Raw genomic sequence first — 21,786 nt, 5'->3', positions numbered from 1 at the left:
AGCGAAGTGTATTTCTTAAATAAGTTAAACATTCCAAATATTATCGTGTAATATGACAAGAGATAGTGTTGTGTTCGCTGTGACAAAAAGGTTTCGATATTCAAATATAACATTTAATCAAAGTGACTACGAAGTAGGCCTGCATATCACTCACAACAGAAATAGATACATAATAATGTTATGTTTATTTTCCTACACATCAGTTGCGAGAGCAATGTTTATGCTAACTAAGTTTTCATCAATTAATACAGCATTTTTAAAAGATGTTTCGCTTCAATTAAAACATTCGAAGAATGAAAATTAAATTAGGCCTATTGCTGAAATGATTAGTAAAAATATAATTAAAATCCATCGATGGGAAGCGATGCCAGACGGACATATCAAAACAAAATCGGATAATCACTTGGAGTATAGACTTTCAAAAATAGCATATTAATTAACAATGATATCAGTTTTTGATAAAATCACTAATAATTCTGAAACGTTGCCGATAAGCCTGGAATCGTGTTCAGATGTTTTCATAAATACACTCACACGAACGCCAATGTGCACTTTGCGCCCTATTGGATAGTGTTTACAAAATCACGTTTCGCGAAGGCCGGTATTGAAACGCCAATTACATCACTTGTATTTCATATTCAGCAGCGACAAATGAATCACTGCATTCTAAGGCTGGGACGGGTACTCGGGTACTCGAATCCGGGTCAGGTACAGCTGGAATCGAGTCCTATTTCTAGGAATCGAGTATCCGGAAAGGGAGAGAGCTCTGTAATGAAAAGGGCAGATAATAGCTTGTCTTTTTCATTTTTGACCTAACACACATTTACATCATTGAGTGAGTGAGTGAGTCTAGTTTTACGCCGCACTCAGCAATATTCCAGCTATATGGTGGCGGTCTGTAAATAATCGAGTCTGGACCAGACAATCCAGTGATCAACAACATGAGCATCGATGTGCGCAATTGGGAACCGATGACATATGTCAACCAAGTCAGCGAGTCTGACCACCCGATCCCGTTAGTCGCCTCTTACGACAAGCATGGGTTACTGAAGATCCATATTCTAACCCGGTTTTTACATCATTGGTATTGTCCGATTAATGGAGCATAGTTTTAATGACTGTAATTTATCTGTGCATGAGCAGTGAGTAGTTAAGTTACAGTAGCAGCAGGAACAAAACGTTCGTTGTTATAACGAGGAATGTAAGTAATGGTGGTACTCTCTATATTGGTTAAACCGACGTAAATTAAATAGCTTTAGGTCAGTTTTAATGTCTTATTACCAACTGTTCAAGTTTTCTACAATAATCTCTTTCGTGATTGAATATTCAGAAAGTTTACCCGAATGTATTTCTTACATTTCCGGGTACTCGATTCTATTGTTTCCTACTCGTCCCATCGCTACTGAATTCCTCATACATTTTAGAATCTAATTACAACTGTTCTTTTTGGCACCAATACCAAGTGTCTAGATAAAGTGAAACGAAAGATATTGGGGGTGGAAACAATTACTGCTGTGCTCGAAAGACAACACCTGTTTGAAATGTAAACAAAGAAAATTTCAGACTTTACACTGTGTAGCATTTTCTCAAATTTTCAGACACCCATTTGCATGGAAAGAGCATAGTAGCAAGAAACAGGAAATTAAAAATAGATACAATACAGGAATGTGATGTGTTTACACGAAACTATCAAGTTTCTGTGCTGCGTGACGCCATGACTGACGCAAAATCACGCAGAACGACAACGGTAATAATCGGCATTTCTGGCCGCTTCTTCTCTTTCTTAAATGAAAACGATAAAAACATGTAACAATACACAGTTAGTCATAATCATTCTGGTTACTTACATCTCATATTTATGTACAAACGATCCCTGAATCAAGGGAAGGGTCCTCGCAAAACCCATGTCAGCCGCCATATGCGCATTTTTTAAGAAATCTCAACGGTAGTGATGTCATACGTCAACATTGTTGTACATATTTGGCAATTTCTCTGAGGTGAAGGTCGGTAGAATAAGAGTATACACAATCACCATATCCCGCCGATTACACTTTCAGTATCATAATGTAATCGTTCGGATATTTTTTCAAGACACTAAATTAATTATCTACATGTAGCCTTGTTCAATATCATATCATACGTAGGTATAGGATGTACGTGTTATATTCTTTGAAAGTGTTTGTTTGAATAATATTTACAGAAGAAATTCACACATTTAGTGTAGTAAAGCATATAAAAACCTTTCCACAAGTGTTAAAAGATGAAACGTAGGCATCATGTACTTGTACAACATGTATTTTAGTTCCTATGATGTGCATAGATACAGTTTCGTATGTAACTCTTCGTCAGAATAATTTCCAATATCGAAGTCCAGTCAACGATACACCCTATCCTTTCTTTGCTGAACTGGCATCATGAAAGCAGTGTTAGCCATGAACGCCATTTGCGAGTTAACCACACTGTTAAAAAGTTAGCGGCGGTCCTTAGGTGTGTTAACTTAACGTCACGTTAACAGCCTGTTAAAAGTTAACAGAGTTTTGAACAACAAGATAACCCTCTGTTATTAGGTAACAGTCGGTTAAATGTACTTAACGGCTGGTTAAAAAGATAACCGAGTTTTTGAACAACCGGGCCCTGATAGACGACAGTGTGTCTCTGTTAATGGAACATTATGAAAAACTAAATGTTACTGCAGGGTTCCTCAAGGATCTGCCCTTGGTTAATTTGTGTTCCTTGTATATATCAATGATTTACCTGGAAATTTACAAAATATCACAATAATGTTGGTCGATGACACATCAATCGGTGTTGCGGGAAAATATGTAAAATCCATAGAAGCAACTCTCAACTATGATTTAGCCCAATTGAATAATTGGGCAGAAAAGTGGTGTGGTGTGTTCTAACGGTTATATCTAGCATACTTTAAGACATAGAGGGGGTGGTGGTGGTTCTAACGGTTATATTTCAAATACATGTAGAGGCGGGAGGCCTAACGGGTATGAACAACCATAAAAACTTTCATGCATTTATGACCCACATTTTCGAACCTTTTATCAGTCTCTAAAAGGGAGCTGGCAATAGATTTTAATGAGCTTCGTCTTTCAAACCTGAAAACCTTTTAATATGGTTGATTAATCCTTTGTCATTTATCAAAATAAGTAGTGAAGTTGTGCTTTATTGTTATAGATTTCTAAAATATATGGACACTATCGGGACGAAAATAATCCGAAGGTCACTGAATTCGACTGGCGTTAGACGATACTCCTAACGCATGCAAGTATTACAATTTGCGTTTTTATTACAATTTACGTCGTAACAGGTGGGTTCACAAGCAAGTTCATATAGTCAGTATCGAGAGTGTCCATCTTTTGCAGTTTCCGTCGCTTCTTCTGCATCTACCTGCTCCCCATCGCAAGTGCCGTCTGCTCCACAAGAGACTCCCGCGATGTTCTGGCGTCACAGTTGGCTGTCAAGCTGGGCGCGCATGCCGTAGGCAAGTAGCCGACGTCGTACTGTTCTCCCAGATAAGACCACCGTTGCCAGGTATTTTGAGGGATGTAACGGTTGCTGTCATGAAACAGAGGTGCGAATCCATCAGTCTTGACGTGGGGTCGTTTCTTGTGGGCGGACACTGCATTGATGGTCTATAACTTGATTTTCGTAAAACGTCGCCAGAAATGCCAAAGGTCTTTCTGTGGATGTTGAATGGGCGGGCAACTAAAGCAGAACTCTCCATCTGTCATTTTTCTCGAGGCATATCGAACTTATTCCAGAACGATGAATTGGGTGTTGTTTTCTGATTTCTGCACGTCTTGAGACTGCAGAAATGATACACGTCTGGTTGTCTGTCCTTTTAACACGATTATCGCTGGTAACAATTCTAATGTTTAACGTGCAATTGGCATGCTCCAGGCTGGCCAGTATACTGTGGATTTGGCACGTCCCCTCCCTTTCTGAACTGTGCATACACCCCCACCCCCACCCCATTCTCAAAATGCTGTATCTGCCTCTGTAGACGGACAATTCGCTATCTCTGGGATGGTCTCTGAAGAAGTCTTCGTGCGTTAAGACGCCAACCCTAAAATGTTCATGTACGCCATGTTGGTAAAGAATGGCGCAGGTTGCTAATGCTGTGTAAATCAAGACACCTTGTTCTATATGGGCATGTTTGGGACGTAACGTTTCTTTTTTTGTTGAGTATATATAATCATTTGTCAGTCTCTCGTTTGACGTGATCCACATGGTAGTGATATGGGATGTCGAACCTGCATGTAGCTGTAAGAAGTTCATGGTCTCAAATTATGTTTCCCAACCCCACAATTAGCGTATCGTAGGCAAAAGTTCAATAGGAATACGCAGGCATGTCTTCCAACATCAGCATGAATATGTAATGTAAAGGATAACTCTATCGTTCACCTGAACAGTGGTATGTCTTGTCACGCCAAGTCAATTATTGTTCTGTGTAACGTTTCGGTAAGAAGCTTGATGGACATTTAGAAGTTGGATGGTAACAAAACAACGTATGGTATCGATTTACAACTTCTTTGTTATTAAGATCTTTCTTTTGAATTATTTAGAAGTTGACACAAGCTGTCGTTAGGGATCCCGTGTCAACTTCACATGTATCTTGCACACATAAAAACCCTTCGTACTACAATAACCTCAGGATTCACGCAATCGCCAATGCTTGAAAATAGTTTTCGACTCGTTTTAACCAATTTCCCTCGGGTGAGTCATTGTTGCCTGCTGTAATATGCCCGGGGCTACTTAAGATTCAATATAACTTGTGGTTGTTGTAGATGCTCAGTCCCTGGTGGATACTGTTGATGCAGCTTTACTGGTAGGTACAGCATCATTCGTGGCTGTTGTAGATGTAGCATCATTCGTGGCTGTTGTAGATGCAGCATCATCCGTGGCTGTTGTAGATGTAGCATCATTCGTAGCTGTTGTAGATGCAGCATCATTCGTAGCTGTTGTAGATGTAGCATCATTCGTGGCTGTTGTAGATGTAGCATCATTCGTAGCTGTTGTAGATGCAGCATCATTCGTAGCTGTTGTAGATGCAGCATCATTCGTAGCTGTTGTAGATGTAGCATCATTCGTGGCTGTTGTAGATGTAGCATCATTCGTAGCTATTGTAGATGTAGCATCATTCGTGGCTATTGTAGATGTAGCATCATTCGTAGCTGTTGTAGATGCAGCATCATTCGTGGCTGTTGTAGATGTAGCATCATTCGTGGCTGTTGTAGATGTAGCTTCATTCGTGGCTGTTGTAGATGTAACATCATTCGTGGCTGTTGTAGATGCAGCATCATTCGTGGCTGTTGTAGATGCAGCATCATTCGTGGCTGTTGTAGATGTAGCATCATTCGTGGCTGTTGTAGATGCAGCATCATTCGTGGCTGTTGTAGATGTAGCATCATTCGTGGCTGTTGTAGATGTAGCATCATTCGTGGCTGTTGTAGATGTAGCATCATTCGTAGCTGTTGTAGATGCAGCATCATTCGTGGCTGTTGTAGATGCAGCATCATTCGTGGCTGTTGTAGATGTAGCATCATTCGTAGCTGTTGTAGATGTAACATCATTCGTGACTGTTGTAGATGCAGCATCATTCGTGGCTGTTGTAAATGTAGCATCATTCGTGGCTGTTGTAGATGTAGCATCATTCGTAGCTGTTGTAGATGCAGCATCATTCGTGGCTTTTGTAGATGTAGCATCATTCGTGGCTGTTGTAGATGTACCATCATTCGTAGCTGTTGTAGATGCAGCATCATTCGTAGCTGTTGTAGATGCAGCATCATTCGTAGCTGTTGTAGATGTAGCATCATTCGTGGCTGTTGTAGATGTAGCATCATTCGTAGCTGTTGTAGATGCAGCATCATTCGTGGCTGTTGTAGATGTAGCATCATTCGTAGCTGTTGTAGATGTAGCATCTTTCGTGGCTGTTGTAGATGTAGCATCATTCGTAGCTGTTGTAGATGTAGCATCATTGGTGGCTATTGTAGATGCAGCATCATTCGTAGCTGTTGTAAATGTAGCATCATTCGTAGCCGTTGTAGATGTAGCGTCTTTCGTAGCTGTTGTAGATGTAGCATCATTCGTGGCTGTTGTAGATGTAGCATCATTCGTGGCTGTTGTAGATGTAGCATCATTCGTAGCTGTTGTAGATGCAGCATCATTCGTGGCTGTTGTAGATGTAGCATCATTCGTGGCTGTTGTAGATGTAGCATCATTCGTGGCTGTTGTAGATGTAACATCATTCGTGACTGTTGTAGATGTAGCATCATTCGTGGCTGTTGTAGATGTAGCATCATTCGTGGCTGTTGTAGATGTAGCATCATTCGTGGCTGTTGTAGATGCAGCATCATTCGTGGCTGTTGTAGATGTAGCATCATTCGTGGCTGTTGTAGATGTAGCATCATTCGTAGATGTGGTAGATGCAGCATCATTCGTAGCTGTTGTAGATGCAGCATCATTCGTGGCTGTTGTAGATGTAGCATCATTCGTGGCTGTTGTAGATGTAGCATCATTCGTAGCTGTTGTAGATGTAGCATCGTTCGTGGCTGTTGTAGATGCAGCATCATTCGTCGCTGTTGTAGATGTAGCATCATTCGTGGCTGTTGTAGATGTAGCATCATTCGTGGCTGTTGTAGATGCGGCATCATTCGTAGCTGTTGTAGATGTAGCATCATTCGTGGCTGTTGTAGATGTAGCATCATTCGTAGCTGTTGTAGATGTAGCATCATTCGTGGCTGTTGTAGATGTAGCATCATTCGTGGCTGTTGTAGATGTAGCATCATTCGTAGCTGTTGTAGATGTAGCATCATTCGTAGCTGTTGTAGATGCAGCATTTTTCGTAGCTGTTGTAGCTGCTTCCGTGGTGTCTACTTTCGAAGCAAAGTCACTGGTCGCTACAGGAGATGCAGCATCACTGATGATTGTTGTAGATGCAGCATCACTGATGATTGCTGTAGATGCAGCATCACTAATGATTGTTGTAGATGCAGCTTCTCTGGTGGTTATTGTAGATGCAGCATCGTTAGTTATAACTATATCATTGGTTGTATCTGTAGATGGAACATCAGATGCAGCAGCATTGTGTGTTACTGCAATTACGCTATCACTGGTCGTAACAGTGGATGTACCGTCACTTGTGACTACTGTGAATGCAGCAAGGCTGGTTGTTGATGTAGGAGCATTGGTTGTAACTGTAGATGTAGCATCCTGGTTTGTTGTTGCAGATGTTGCCTCAGATGCAGCATACTTGGTTGTTACTGTAGATGCATCATCAGTTGCGGGATCCGTTGATGCAACATCCTTGGTTGTTGCTGAATTCGAAGATGTAGCCTCACTGGTGGAAACGGTAGATGCAGCATCCTTGGTTGTTACTGTGGATGGAGCATCACTTGCGGGATCCGTAGATGCAGCATCATTGGTTGTTACTGTAGATGTAGCATCACTGGCGGTAACCGTAGGTGCACCGTCCTTGCTCGTTACTGTAGTTGTAGCCTCGCTTGTGGTATCGGTAGATGCAGCATTCTGGGCTGTCACGGTAGATGTAACATTACTTGCGGTTTGAGCAGATGCAACATTCCTGGCTGTTACTGTAGCTGTAAAGTCACTGGTGGTAATCGTAGATGCCGCATCTCTGACTTTTGCTGTAGATGTAGTATTACTGGCGGTGACGGCAGATGCAACATCGTTGGTTGTTGCTGTAGTTGCTGTCGTTGCTGTATTAGTAGTGGTAACCGTAGAAACAGCATCCTTGTTTGTTATTGTTGCTGCAGCATCACTGTTGGTGACTGTAGATGCAACGTCCTTGCGTGTTGCTGTAGATGCGGCATCACTGGTGGAAACGGTAGATGCAGCATACTTGGTTGTTACTGTAGATGGAGCATCAGTGGTGGTCAACGGAGCTACAGCACCCATGGTTGTCACTGTAGATGCAGCATCACTTGCGGTAGCGGTAGATGAAGCATACTTGGTAGGTATTGTAGACGTAGCATCACTGTTGGGAACCGTGGGTGCAGTGTTTATATTTGTTGCTGTAGATGCAGCATGCTTGGTTGTTACTGTAGATAGAGCGTCACTCCTAGAAACGGTAGATGCAGCATCCATGGTTGTTACTGTAGATGTACCATCACTTGCGGGATCCGTAGATGCAGCATCCTTGGTTGTTGCTGAAGATGTAGCCTCATTAGCGTTAACGGCAGACGCAGCATCCTTTGATGTTACTGTAGATGCAGCATCACTTGCGGTAGAGGTTACTGTGGATGTACCATCGCTTGTGGTAACCGTAGATGCAATGTCCTTGGTTGTTGCTGTAGATGTAGCCTCACTATTGGTACCGGCAGATGCAGTGTCCTTGGTTGTTGCTGTAGATGTAGCCTCACTATTGGTACCGGCAGATGCAGTGTCCTTGGTTGTTGCTGTAGATGTAACCTTACTATTGGTACCGGCAGATGCAGTGTCCTTGGTTGTTGCTGTAGATGTAGCCTCACTATTGGTACCGGCAGATGCAGTGTCCTTGGTTGTTGCTGTAGATGTAGCCTCACTATTGGTACCGGCAGATGCAGTGTCCTTGGTTGTTGCTGTAGATATAGCCTCACTTTTGGTAACCGGAGATGCAGTGACCTTGGTTGTTGCTGTATATGTAGCCTCATCAGTGTTAACGGCAGACGCAGCATGCGTGGATGTTGCTGCGGTGGAAACGGTAGATGCAGCATCTTTGGTAGTTACTGTGGACGAACCATCACTTGTGCTCACCGTTGATGCAATGTCATTGGTTGTTACTCTAGATGTTGCATTAGTGGTGGTAACTGAATATGCATCGTGTTTGTTTGTTGTGGTAGCTGTAGCGTCAATGGTGGAAACTTTGGGTGCTCCCTTCGGGGTTGTCACGGTAGATGTAGCATCACTGGTGGGTACGGTTGATGCAGCATTCTTGGTAGCTACTGTAGATGTGCCATCACTTGTGGGTACGGTAGATGCAGTGTCCTTGGTAGTTGCTGTAGATGTAGCCTCAATATTAGTAACGGCAGATGCAGCATCCATGGTTGTTGCTGTAGATGTAGCATCACTGGCGGTAACCGTCGATGCAGTATCTTTAGTTGTTGCTGTTGATGTAGCCTCAGTGGCGGTAACCACAGATGAAGTGTCTGTGACTGCTACTGTAGTTGTTGCATCAGTGGTGGCAACTGAAGATGTATCGTGTTTGGTTGTTGCTGTAGACGTATCCTCAATGGCGGTAACGGTAGATGTTGCATCTTTGGTAGGTACTGTAGATGCAGAATTACTGTTGGTAATAGGTGCACCATTCGGGGATGTGACGGTAGATGCATAATAACTTGTGGATACAGTAGATGTGGTATTACTATTGGTAGATGTAGTGTCCTTGGTTGTTACTGTAGCTGTTGCATCAGTGGTGGTAACGGCATAATCTCTGGTAGGTACTATTGATGTATCCTCAATGGCGGTAACGGTAGGTATAGCATCCTTGGTTGTTACTGTGAATGTACCATCACTTGTTGTAACTGTAGATACAGTGTGATTGGTTCTTACTGTAGTTGAGCCATCACTGTTGGTATCCGAAGGTGCAGTGTCATTGGTTGTTTCTCTAGATGCAGCATTCTGGGCTATCACGGTAGATTTATCATCACGTGTGGTTACAGTAGATGCAGCATTCTGGGCTGTCACGGTAGATGTGTCATCACTTGTGGTAACAGTAGATGCAGCATTCTGGACTGTCACGGTAGATGTATCATCACGTGTGGTTACACTAGATGCAGCATTCTGGGCTGTCACGGTAGATGTATCATCACGTGTGGTAACAGTAGATGCAGCATTCTGGGCTGTCACGGTAGATGTATCATCACGTGTGGTTACAGTAGATGCAGCATTCTGGGCTGTCACGGTAGATGGACCATCACTTGTGGTTACAGTAGATGCAGCATTCTGGGCTGTCACGGTAGATGGACCATCACTTGTGGTTACGGTAGATGCATCATTCAGGGCTGTCGCGGTAGATGTGTCATCACTTGTGGTTACAGTAGATGCATCATTCTGGGCTGTCACGGTAGATGGACCATCACTTGTGGTTACAGTAGATGCAGCATTCTGGGCTGTCACGGTAGATGGACCATCACTTGCGGTAACAGTAGATGCAGCATTCTGAGCTGTCACGGTAGATGGACCATCACTTGCGGTAACAGTAGACGCAGCATTCTGGGCTGTCACGGGAGATGTATCATCACTTGTGGTTACAGTAGATGGAGCATTCTGGGTTGTCACGGTAGATGCATCATCACTTGTGGTTACAGTAGATGCAGCATTCTGGGTTGTCGCGGTAGATGTATCATCACTTGTGGTTACAGTAGATGCAGCATTCTGGGCTGTCACGGGAGATGTATCATCACTTGTGGTTACAGTAGATGGAGCATTCTGGGTTGTCACGGTAGATGCATCATCACTTGTGGTTACAGTAGATGCAGCATTCTGGGTTGTCACGGTAGATGTATCACCACTTGTGGTTACAGTAGATGCAGCATTCTGGGCTGTCACGGTAGATGTACCATCACTTGTGGTTACAGTAGATGCAGCATTCTTGGAAGTTACTGTAGATGGAGCATCACTTGTGGTAACCGTAGATGCAGTGCCCTTGGTTGTTACTGTCGTTGTGGCAGCGCTGTTGGTAACCGTAGGTGTAGTGTCTATGGTTGTTGCTCTTGATGTAGCACCACTGGTAGTAACTGTAGATGCAGCATTCGGGGCCGTCACGGTAGATGTAGCATCACTGGTAGTAACTGTAGATGCATCATTCGGGGCCGTCACGGTAGATGTAGCACCACTGGTAGTAACTGTAGATGCATCATTCGGGGCCGTCACGGTAGATGTAGCATCACTGGTAGTAACTGTAGATGCATCATTCGGGGCCGTCACGGTAGATGTAGCACCACTGGTAGTAACTGTAGATGCATCATTCGGGGCCGTCAAGGTAGATGTAGCATCACTGGTAGTAACTGTAGATGCATCATTCGGGGCCGTCACGGTAGATGTAGCATCACTGGTAGTAAATGTAGATGCATCATTCGGGGCCGTCACGGTAGATGTAGCACCACTGGTAGTAACTGTAGATGCATCATTCGGGGTGGTCACGGTAGATGTAGCACCACTGGTAGTAACTGTAGATGCATCATTCGGGGTGGTCACGGTAGATGTAGCACCACTGGTAGTAACTGTAGATGCATCATTCGGGGTGGTCACGGTAGATGTAGCATCACTGGCAGTAACTGTAGATGCATCATTCGGGGCCGTCAAGGTAGATGTATCATCACTGGTAGTAACGGCAGATGCATCATTCGGGACCGTCACGGTAGATGTAGCACCACTGGTAGTAACTGTAGATGCATCATTCGGGGCCGTCACGGTAGATGTAGCATCACTGGTAGTAACTGTAGATGCATCATTCGGGGTGGTCACGGTAGATGTAGCATCACTGGTAGTAACTGTAGATGCATCATTCGGGGCCGTCACGGTAGATGTAGCACCACTGGTAGTAACGGTAGATGCATCATTCGGGGCCGTCACGGTAGATGTAGCATCACTGGTAGTAACTGTAGATGCATCATTCGGGGTGGTCACGGTAGATGTAGCACCACTGGTAGTAACTGTAGATGCATCATTCGGGGCCGTCACGGTAGATGTAGCATCACTGGTAGTAACTGTAGATGCATCATTCGGGGTGGTCACGGTAGATGTAGCATCACTGGTAGTAACTGTAGATGCATCATTCGGGGCCGTCACGGTAGATGTAGCACCACTGGTAGTAACGGTAGATGCATCATTCGGGGCCGTCACGGTAGATGTAGCATCACTGGTAGTAACTGTAGATGCATCATTCGGGGTGGTCACGGTAGATGTAGCACCACTGGTAGTAACTGTAGATGCATCATTCGGGGCCGTCACGGTAGATGTAGCATCACTGGTAGTAACTGTAGATGCATCATTGGGGGTGGTCACGGTAGATGTAGCACCACTGGTAGTAACTGTAGATGCATCAGTCGGGGAGGTCACGGTAGATGTAGCATCACTGGTAGTAACTGTAGATGCATCATTCGGGGCCGTCACGGCAGATGTAGCACCACTGGTAGTAACTGTAGATGCATCATTCGGGGCCGTCACGGTAGATGTATCATCACTGGTAGTAACTGTAGATGCAGCATTCGGGGCCGTCACGGTAGATATAGCATCACTGGTAGTAACTGTAGATGCATCATTTGGGACCGTCACGGTAGATGTAGCACCACTGGTAGTAACTGTAGATGCATCATTCGGGGCCGTCACGGTAGATGTAGCATCACTGGTAGTAACTGTAGCTGCATCATTCGGGGCCGTCACGGTAGATGTAGCACCACTGGTAGCAACTGTAGATGCATCATTCGGGGCCGTCACGGTAGATGTAGCATCACTGGTAGTAACTGTAGATGCATCAGTCGGGGAGGTCACGGTAGATGTAGCACCACTGGTAGTAACTGTAGATGCATCATTGGGGGTGGTCACGGTAGATGTAGCACCACTGGTAGTAACTGTAGATGCATCAGTCGGGGAGGTCACGGTAGATGTAGCATCACTGGTAGTAACTGTAGATGCAGCATTGGGGGCCGTCACGGTAGATGTAGCATCACTGGTAGTAACTGTAGATGCATCATTCGGGGCCTTCACGGTAGATGTATCATCACTGGTAACTGTAGATGCAGCATTCGGGGTGGCCACGGTAGATGTAGCACCACTGGTAACTGTAGATGCAGCATTCGGGGTGGCCACGGTAGATGTTTCACCACTGGTAACTGTAGATGCAGCATTCGGGGTGGCCACGGTAGATGTATCACCACTGGTAACTGTAGATGCAGCATTCGGGGTGGCCACGGTAGATGTATCATCACTGGTAACTGTAGATGCATCATTCGGGGTGGTCACGGTAGATGTATCATCACTGGTAACTGTAGATGCAGCATTCCGGGCGGCCACGCTAGATGTATCATCACTGGTAACTGTAGATGCATCATTCGGGGTGGTCACGGTAGATGTATCATCACTGGTAACTGTAGATGCATCATTCGGGGTGGTCACGGTAGATGTAGCATCACTGTTAACTGTAGGTGCCGTGTCTATAGTTGTTGCTATAGATGAAGTATTACTGTTGGTAACCGTGGGTGCAGCATGCTTAGTTGTTGCTGTAGATGTAGCCTCACTAGTGTTAACGGTAGATGCAGTGTCCATGAATGTTACTATAGATGCAGCACCACTGGTGGTAACGGTAGATGCAGCATTCTTGGTTGTTACTGTAGATGTAGCATCACTGTTGGTTACCGTAGATGCAATGTCCCTGGCTGTTGCTGTAGATGGAGCCTCACTGGTGTTAACGGTAGACGAAGCATCCTTGGCTGTCACAGTAGATGTACCATCACTTGTGGTAATGGTAGATGCAGCATCACTGATGGTAACCATAGATGCAGCATCGTTGATTGTCACTGTAGATGTAGCAGCGTTTGGTGTTAATGTAGATGTAATGTCATTGGTTGTTACTGTAGAATTAGGTGCGTTGGCTTCAACTGTGGATGAAGCATCATTGCCGAGGGCCACTGATGATGAAACATGTGTCGTAGTCCCTTGAGTCGGTATGCTTATGTCTGACGGTGCATGAATACTTACACACAAGTGTCTTGTAGAGGCAGTTACGGGTACACACATTTCATCAGGTCTGCATGGTTTCGCGGCGCAGGGATGGACCTGGAAGAAAATGTTCATTGACATTACGCCATACTGCAATATCACAGCTGCAAGACGACAGCTGGTAAGGACATTTAACAATCGGGGTTGGAAGGGTGGGGTTGGTCTATATGTGACAGAATGTTTTACGATAGTGATTAAACTTACTTTCACCATCATACTTTAATACATCGATATCTAATCTACCGGGCAAAAGAAAGTTATCACTTTTAAATAAAAAGCATAAGAAACAAAAACGCTGGTAAAGTTTTGAACCCAAGCCGAAACATTCGCCAAAACGCAACGTAGCCTCCATAAGAACGCAGCTGTCCGAAAACGCCGTACGAATTGTGCATTTTTCAAAACGTGAAAACTTAATTGTGGGACATTGGTCTAAATACAAGCATCTACCTGACTGGGGCATAAATACCGATGTTGGACCTAGTAAGCATGCAGTAACCAAAGCAACACCACGGATATGCCAAGACTTACGCAAGCGCAAAAAGACTGGGCCTAGATTTTCGAAGCTCTCTTAGCGCTAAGATAGTCGTAAGTGCCATACATTAACATTAACTTACGACTATCTTAGCGCCAAGAGTGCTTAGAAAATCTAGGCCCAGGGCCATGGCGGATATGTGGGTTTCACAACTGGCAAGAACCACCATCTGCAAACTGATAAACCGCTACCAGCAAACAAGCCAGACCCCAAGACCAACCAAGTTCGGGAAGACCAACAGTCACGGCACCAGCGGATCCACCTCCGGAACAGATTCGCGAAAGGCATATGACACGTCATCAGACTGTCATACGACACATCATCGGTTCAATCTGTTCAGAAACGATGACATAGTTCGAGTTTTTCGAGGTTGAGGAGAGCGACTAGCGCCAAACTGCGTTCAAGGGGTTCATCCGTTCGATGGAGCAGACGTTATGAGGCGGCATTTGTGGCCAGAGAAGAAGACAGGCTATCATCCGAGGAAAACTGAATGCCTAGCGATAAAGGGATGGAGGGTTGAAACCTTTTGTGGTGTCCTTCATTCGACAACAGCCAAGAAGAGCCATTTTGCAGCACGACAACAGAAGGCCTGGCACCATCAGTTCAAGAATACCTGCACTTTTTGAATGAACTCTGATTTGTGTAATTTGTAATTTTGACCCCTTGACTCTGACTTAATGAATTGCGGCAAATGCAAGACCAGCATTACAATGAATCTTCAGTCAAATTATTGAAAAATGATTTCTGCATGTAAAATTATTAACATAAATCTCACATACGCCTTTGTTTCTATTTTTTGTCAACTGAAGTCGGTGATAACTTTCTTTTGCCCTGTAGTTTATAAGGTTTCTACCAATGGAGAAAACAAAGGTTTGTTTTAATCCCCCACAATGAAAACAAAAAAAGGGGGGGTGAGAGATTTGATTTGATTTGATTCACAGTGAAATGTCACAGCTGTAACGAACATCCAGACAAACATCCACCCTGTTAAGTCAGCAGCCTTCCACGTCATCCGGTGCACCCTGACAAAGAAGTCACAAAGCCTGACCATTCATCTGAAGTCACCTCTTTCAACCAACACAGGTTGTTGAGTACCTGTTCTTTTCTAGAATCCCAGATGGTTCTATTGTAGTATTGTTCTAGGGAATTATGTCCTGTTGTCTGTTTCAATTGTGTAAAGAAAACTGCAGATATCTTGATAAGCATTAAGATATAATGACAGAAATGATTGTCTCCAATTGTTCACAGGTCACTGGTTGCCCCAGAGAGGCATATCAGTACCGCTATTATTTCCCCGGCTTTGACTTTCATTGTTTGCACATCTCGCGGCCACTTCCAACCACAATAAGTATTAAGAACGCCTCCATTGCAATAACAGCATTTCAACCAACAAACCAGGAATACACGTTCATCATTACGTTCAGCAATCACTTGAAATCTACTAAAGCGTTCGATTGTTAGATTTCATATGTGCCATGAGGATTATGTTCTTGATTCACTATCAAACAGATGAGGTGAGGTGAAATTGGGTTTAACGTCGTGATTGAGAATATTTCACTCATATGACGACGTGCATGCGTGTGTATGTGTATGTGCCGCTGCTTGTACTAGCCCAGACTTAAGCAGGTTTTATAGTGCTAGCCCACTGAGATACCATGCCGCAGTGAAGCATGAATGCCCCACTCAGACACATTATACTGACTCCGAGCCGACCAGTCCTTGTTGTACCCATTAATTCCGAACGCCAGGCAGGGACCAACAAGTACCATATTTTAACGTCTTTTGGTATGACGCGGTCGGGGATCGAACCCGCGACCTTCCGCTCTCCGGGCGGACGCTCTAACCACTACACCACGGAGGCGGTTCAAACAGATGTGATATCAGGTGTTCGAGACAGTCAAAGAGTAAATATCGCATTTTGGGCCTAAAATAAACGATGTCAAAATCGAAACATATTACTATTCCATGCATCTCAATCTATATATGGGTATTTATGTAGCGCTATAGTCCATCCCACATGCATGCTCAAAGCGCTTGTCTTTTTTCCCCTCGATCATTGGATGTCAATCTCAGCGGCACATCATGTTATCAACCTCAACTCCCTGGGGATCATACAACTCTTGCTGCCACTAGGCGCACCGAGTTAGTGTGGCTTTCCCACCCTTTCGAGGTACCCATTCACAGCTGGGTGGACTGGGACACATAGTCACAGTACTTTTTCCATGTTTACTGCACGTTGCTGTACCCGCAAATATGTGTTTGCGCGTATCCATGTGGCCACCATCTGGCCATATACCAAATAATCTTAACCCACTGACCACAGGCTACTCGTGGGTAAGTGCGAAAAAATGGTGCTTCTCTTACGAGGACATTCAAAGATGGTGTGGTCGGGATCGATGACGTTGATCGAATCCCAGCTGATAATGCTGATGATGTTAATCACTAGATTGTGTAGAACTGACTCGTTAGTTACGGACAACCGTCTTATAGCTGACATTTATCAGAATATGTGTCAAAAACTATTAAAAGAGCACATGACCAGTAAGCAAGGTTAAAGCACCCTCCTGGGTTGTCAATCGATCAGTTCGTTCATTCATTCATTCATTCATTCATTCATTCGCCCATTTCTGGTGTCCCCCGCCGTGATATTGCTGGAACATTGCTAAAATTGGCGTAAAGCCATACTCTCTCACTCTCTCACTCACCCACCCATTAGGTGGGGTAGCCTAATGGTTAAAGCGTTGGCTCGTCACGCCGAAGACCCGGGTTCGAATCCCCACATGGGCACAATGTGTGAAGCCCATTTCTGGTGTCCCCCGCCGTGATGTTGCTGGAATATTGCTAAAAGCGGCGTAAAACCAAACTCAGTCAGTCAGTCCACTCACTCACTCACTCACTCACCTCTTATTCCCACATGATACTCAAGCAGCATGTGAGGCAGTAATTTTGTCACTTGCAGCTGCACAAAATTCAATCCAATATACCCAAACAATGAACTTTTTCAACATTGGTCGATAACGTATTCGTCGACGTGTCAGGGGAAATAATGCTTTCAGCCATTATTGACAAACTGTACGGACATCAACTTTTTACTTCTTGAGTGCGACGTTTCGATACAGATTCTTTAACACAGTCATCTATTAGCTAATGAATATTGACTGGGTGTTAAGATTCACATTGTTTATTTATGGTTGTTGTTTGGGTTTTCAGTTTGTCCTCCGATCCTCCTTTGGGTCTAGTCTATTAGTTATAAATCACTGACTAGAAATATAAAAATGTAATCCGGTGTTGAAATGTCAGTTGAGAATACTTCTAACTTGCATATGTGCATGTTCCAGCCCAAGTGCGTCATATTACGGCTGCATAAGTCTCAGTAACAACAATTCAATTTCTAAGATGCAATGAGACGTAAAACTTTGTTCGCTATTCACTGTAGTCTGTGTAAATAAATAAAGACTCTTATTAACTGTGGTGTGCAAAGCGAACTGGCTACCTAGTCACAAAATTATAATACAAAAAAAATTCCTATTTGTTACATTATTTTGGCATCTTCTTGTTTTTTGCACATTGCCAAATTGGTTTGTAATGTTTTGTTTGGTGTATTTTACGAATATACGCAGCTTACTTGCGTTCTTAAAAAAACAAATTCCCTTGGATTAGTCTAACAGCTCGATACATCAACAGCTCAGAAATATTCCTGCTATATGGCAGCGGTCTGTAAATAATCGAGTCTAGACCAGACAATCCAGTGATCAAAGCATGTGCATCGATCTACGCAGTTGGGATACGATGACATATGTCAACCAAGTCAGCGAGCCAGACCACCTGGTCCCGTTAGTCGTCTGAATGGGATACTGAAGATCAATTCTAACTCGGATCTTCACGGATTTGTTTGGTAATGCCTCAGGGAAGAAGACAAACGGAATGTATTTCTAAATTTGCCCATCAGCAAAAGTGATGTGAGAGGCAATTCCCTATTCACGTCTACCAACCCAATGTAATTGTACTGCAATGTTTCTTGAATGAAACTATGTCAACCAAGAAATCTGTAAGATCTGGGTTAGAATTTATATTCAGTAAACCATGCTTGTAATAAGAGGCGACTGACGGGATCGGGTGGTCAGGCTCACTGAGTTGGTTGACACATGTCATCGAATCCCAATTGTGTAGATCGATGCACATGCTGTTGATCACTGGATTCGCTGCTAATTATTTACAGACCGCGGCCATATAGCTGAAATATTGCCGAGTGCGGCGTAAAACTAAACCCACTCACTCATTTAGTGTTGCTAAATTATTGGACATTTCTCGATCACTCAGTTTCCGTCCTACCTGAGGTGGGATAAGTTTCCGAGGTAAGTACACAGATCCGGGTAGGTCTTGCCAGGTGTGGGCACTGACACGTTGGGAGTTCAGTTGACATTCTTTAGCTGATGAGATCCAGTTGATGGACACACACCTCGACGAATACACGCAGAGCCTTGAACAGTGTTCAAATGTGGTTTTTCGAAATATATGGTAGACAGAGCCAGTTGAAATTCTGTCCTTGACGCCATTCCATTTTGAAAGTCCTGATTGTACACAAGAATTAAATACTCCACACCAAGGTATTAAAGCTAAACCAAACAGGGATAAGTTCTTCATTATGACTTATCGAGTAGATCCTTCCTGCATGTTTGGTAACAAGTGATCAATCCTCCCTTGTGAGTAAGAGCAATGATGCGATGCGAAGAATGTCAGCCAACCAGACTCAAGATCGCCGTCAATACCTCCATTTGTGTCCAATAAAATCAATATCCAAGAGGGGCGGTGGGGTAGCCTAGTGGTTAAAGCGCTCGCTCGTCACGCATAAGACCGGGTTCTATTCCCCACACGAGCGAACGTCTTAACCACTAGGTACCCCACCGCCCTCACCGACAAATATGACAGTTTTGTAATGAAAAAAGTGATTGTACTGCAATGCTTCTCTTAAGGATCATTAGAGGGTAGAGGTGTTTAACTTACTATATTCAGATACCGGCGCCCAATATAACATGGAACCTTCGAGAACAGAATATCAAATGCTGGATTGTGTAAAACATTCTGGAGGATTTGTATGACTATATAACGTGCATGCATGTCCTTATATGTCAGGGGCGGTGGGGTAGCCTTGTGGATAAAGCGTTCGCTCGTCACACCAAAGACCCGGGTTCGATTCCCAAAATGAGCGCAATGTGTGAAGCCCATTATTGGTGTCCCTCGCCGTGATATAGCTGAATGTTGCTAAAGCGGCGTAAAACCATAATCACTCACTCACTCACCCTTATATGTCACATTATGTCAAGACCGGAGCTTGTGTGAAGATCAGTTTCCACCCTGGATCTTCAGCCTCAGCCTATTTTGGAAGCTTGACCATAGTTGCTGTCAGGTGAATATTGTTATCCCACATTGGCATTACCACTGCTGTATTATATACTGTCAGGTGAATATTATTATCCCACATTGGCATTACCACTGCTGTATTATATACTGTCAGGTGAATATTATTATCCCACATTGGCATTACCACTGCTGTATTATATACTGGCAGGTGAATATTGTTATCCCACATTGGCATTACCACTGCTGTATTTTATACTGTCAGGTGAATATTGTTATCCCACACTGGCATTACCACTGCTGTATTATATACTGTCAGGTGAATATTATTATCCCACATTGGCATTACCACTGCTGTATTATATACTGTCAGGTGAATATTATTATCCCACATTGGCATTACCACTGCTGTATTATATACTGTCAGGTGAATATTGTTATCCCACATTGGCATTACCACTGCTGTATTTTATACTGTCAGGTGAATATTGTTATCCCACATTGGCATTACCACTGCTGTATTATATACTGTCAGGTAAATATTGTTATCCCACATTGACATTACCGTCAGGTGAATATTGCTGTATTATATACTGTCAGGTGAATATTGTTATCCCACATTGGCATTACCACTGCTGTATTATATACTGTCAGGTGAATATTGTTATCCCACATTGGCATTACCACTGCTGTATTATATATACTGTCAGGTGAATATTGTTATCCCACATTGGCATTACCACTGCTGTATTATATACTGTCAGGTGAATATTAAGTTATCCCACATTGGCATTACCACTGCTGTATTATATAGTGTCAGGTGAATATTGTTATTGGCATTACATTGGTATTATATACTGTCAGGTGAATATTGTTATCCCACATGGCATTACCATGCATTGTACCAGGTGAATATTGTTATCCCCACATTGGCATTACCACTGCTGTATTATATATGTCAGGTGAATATTGTTATCCCACATTGGCATTACCACTGCTGTATTATATACTGTCAGGTGAATATTGTTATCCCACATTGGCATTACCACTGCTGTATTATATACTGTCAGGTGAATATTGTTATCCCACATTGGCATTACCACTGCTGTATTATATACTGTCAGGTGAATATTGTTATCACCACATTGGCATTACCACTGCTGAATATTATATATACTGTCAGGTGAATATTGTTATCCCACATTGGCATTACCACTGCTATATGTCAGGTGAATATGCTGTCAGGTGAATATACCACTCGCTCCCATTATTTCTCGTGGTGAATATTGTTATCCCCATTGGTGTGCTGTATATATACTGTCAGGTGAATATTGTTATCCCACATTGGCATTACCACTGCTGTATTATATGCTGTCAGGTGAATATTGTTATCCCACACTGGCATTACCACTGCTGTATTATATACTGTCAGGTGAATATTGTTATCCCACATTGGCATTACCACTGCTGTATTATATACTGTCAGGTAAATATTGTTATCCCACACTGGCATTACCACTGCTGTATTATATACTGTCCGGGTGAGATATTGTTATCCCACATTGGCATTACCGCTGCTGCATTATATACTGTCAGGTGAATATTGTTATCCCACATTGGCATTACCACTGCTGTATTATATACTGTCAGGTGAATATTGTTATCCCACATTGGCATTACCACTGCTGTATTATATACTGTCAGGTGAATATTGTTATCCCACATTGGCATTATTACCGTCACTGCTGCATTACCATTATATACCGTCAGGTGAATATTGTTATCCCACATTGGCATTACCACTGCTGTATTATATACTGTCAGGTGAATATTGTTATCCCACATTGGCATTACCACTGCTGTATTATATACTGTCAGGTGAATATTGTTATCCCACATTGGTATTACCACTGCTGTATTATATACTGCCAGGTGAATATTGTTATCCCACATTGGCATTACCACTGCTGTATTATATACTGTCAGGTAAATATTGTTATCCCACATTGGCATTACCACTGCTGTATTATATACTGTCAGGTGATTATTGTTATCCCACACTGGCATTACCACTGCTGTATTATATACTGTCAGGTAAATATTATTATCCCACACTGGCATTACCACTGCTGTATTATATACTGTCAGGTGAATATTGTTATCCC

General features: G+C 43.3%; 2 protein-coding genes across 2 annotated transcripts; both read right to left on the bottom strand.

Moving 5' to 3' along the window:
* Positions 1-4,530: 4,530 nt before the first annotated feature.
* Positions 4,531-5,349, bottom strand: LOC124266869 (cell wall protein DAN4-like; the record flags this gene model as incomplete). Its single annotated transcript, XM_046701677.1, has 2 exons — positions 4,531-5,300; position 5,349. Coding segments are annotated over 2 exons (498 nt in total), but the record flags the coding sequence as incomplete, so codon positions are not given.
* A 24-nt stretch (positions 5,350-5,373) lies between these two features.
* LOC124266868 (serine-rich adhesin for platelets-like) lies at positions 5,374-18,920 on the bottom strand (the record flags this gene model as incomplete). Its single annotated transcript, XM_046701676.1, has 3 exons — positions 18,596-18,920; positions 6,357-13,788; positions 5,374-5,957 (listed from the first exon to the last, which is right to left on the bottom strand). Coding segments are annotated over exons 1-3 (8,328 nt in total), but the record flags the coding sequence as incomplete, so codon positions are not given.
* Positions 18,921-21,786: the final 2,866 nt, after the last annotated feature.

The sequence above is a fragment of the Haliotis rubra genome, unplaced genomic scaffold, assembly GCF_003918875.1.
Source record: "Haliotis rubra isolate DU_JTF1 unplaced genomic scaffold, ASM391887v1 Scf1284, whole genome shotgun sequence".
In the NCBI taxonomy this organism is placed as follows: domain Eukaryota; kingdom Metazoa; phylum Mollusca; class Gastropoda; order Lepetellida; family Haliotidae; genus Haliotis; species Haliotis rubra.
Note: the sequence above shows the minus strand (reverse complement) of the source record. Positions and strands in the feature narration are given on the sequence as shown.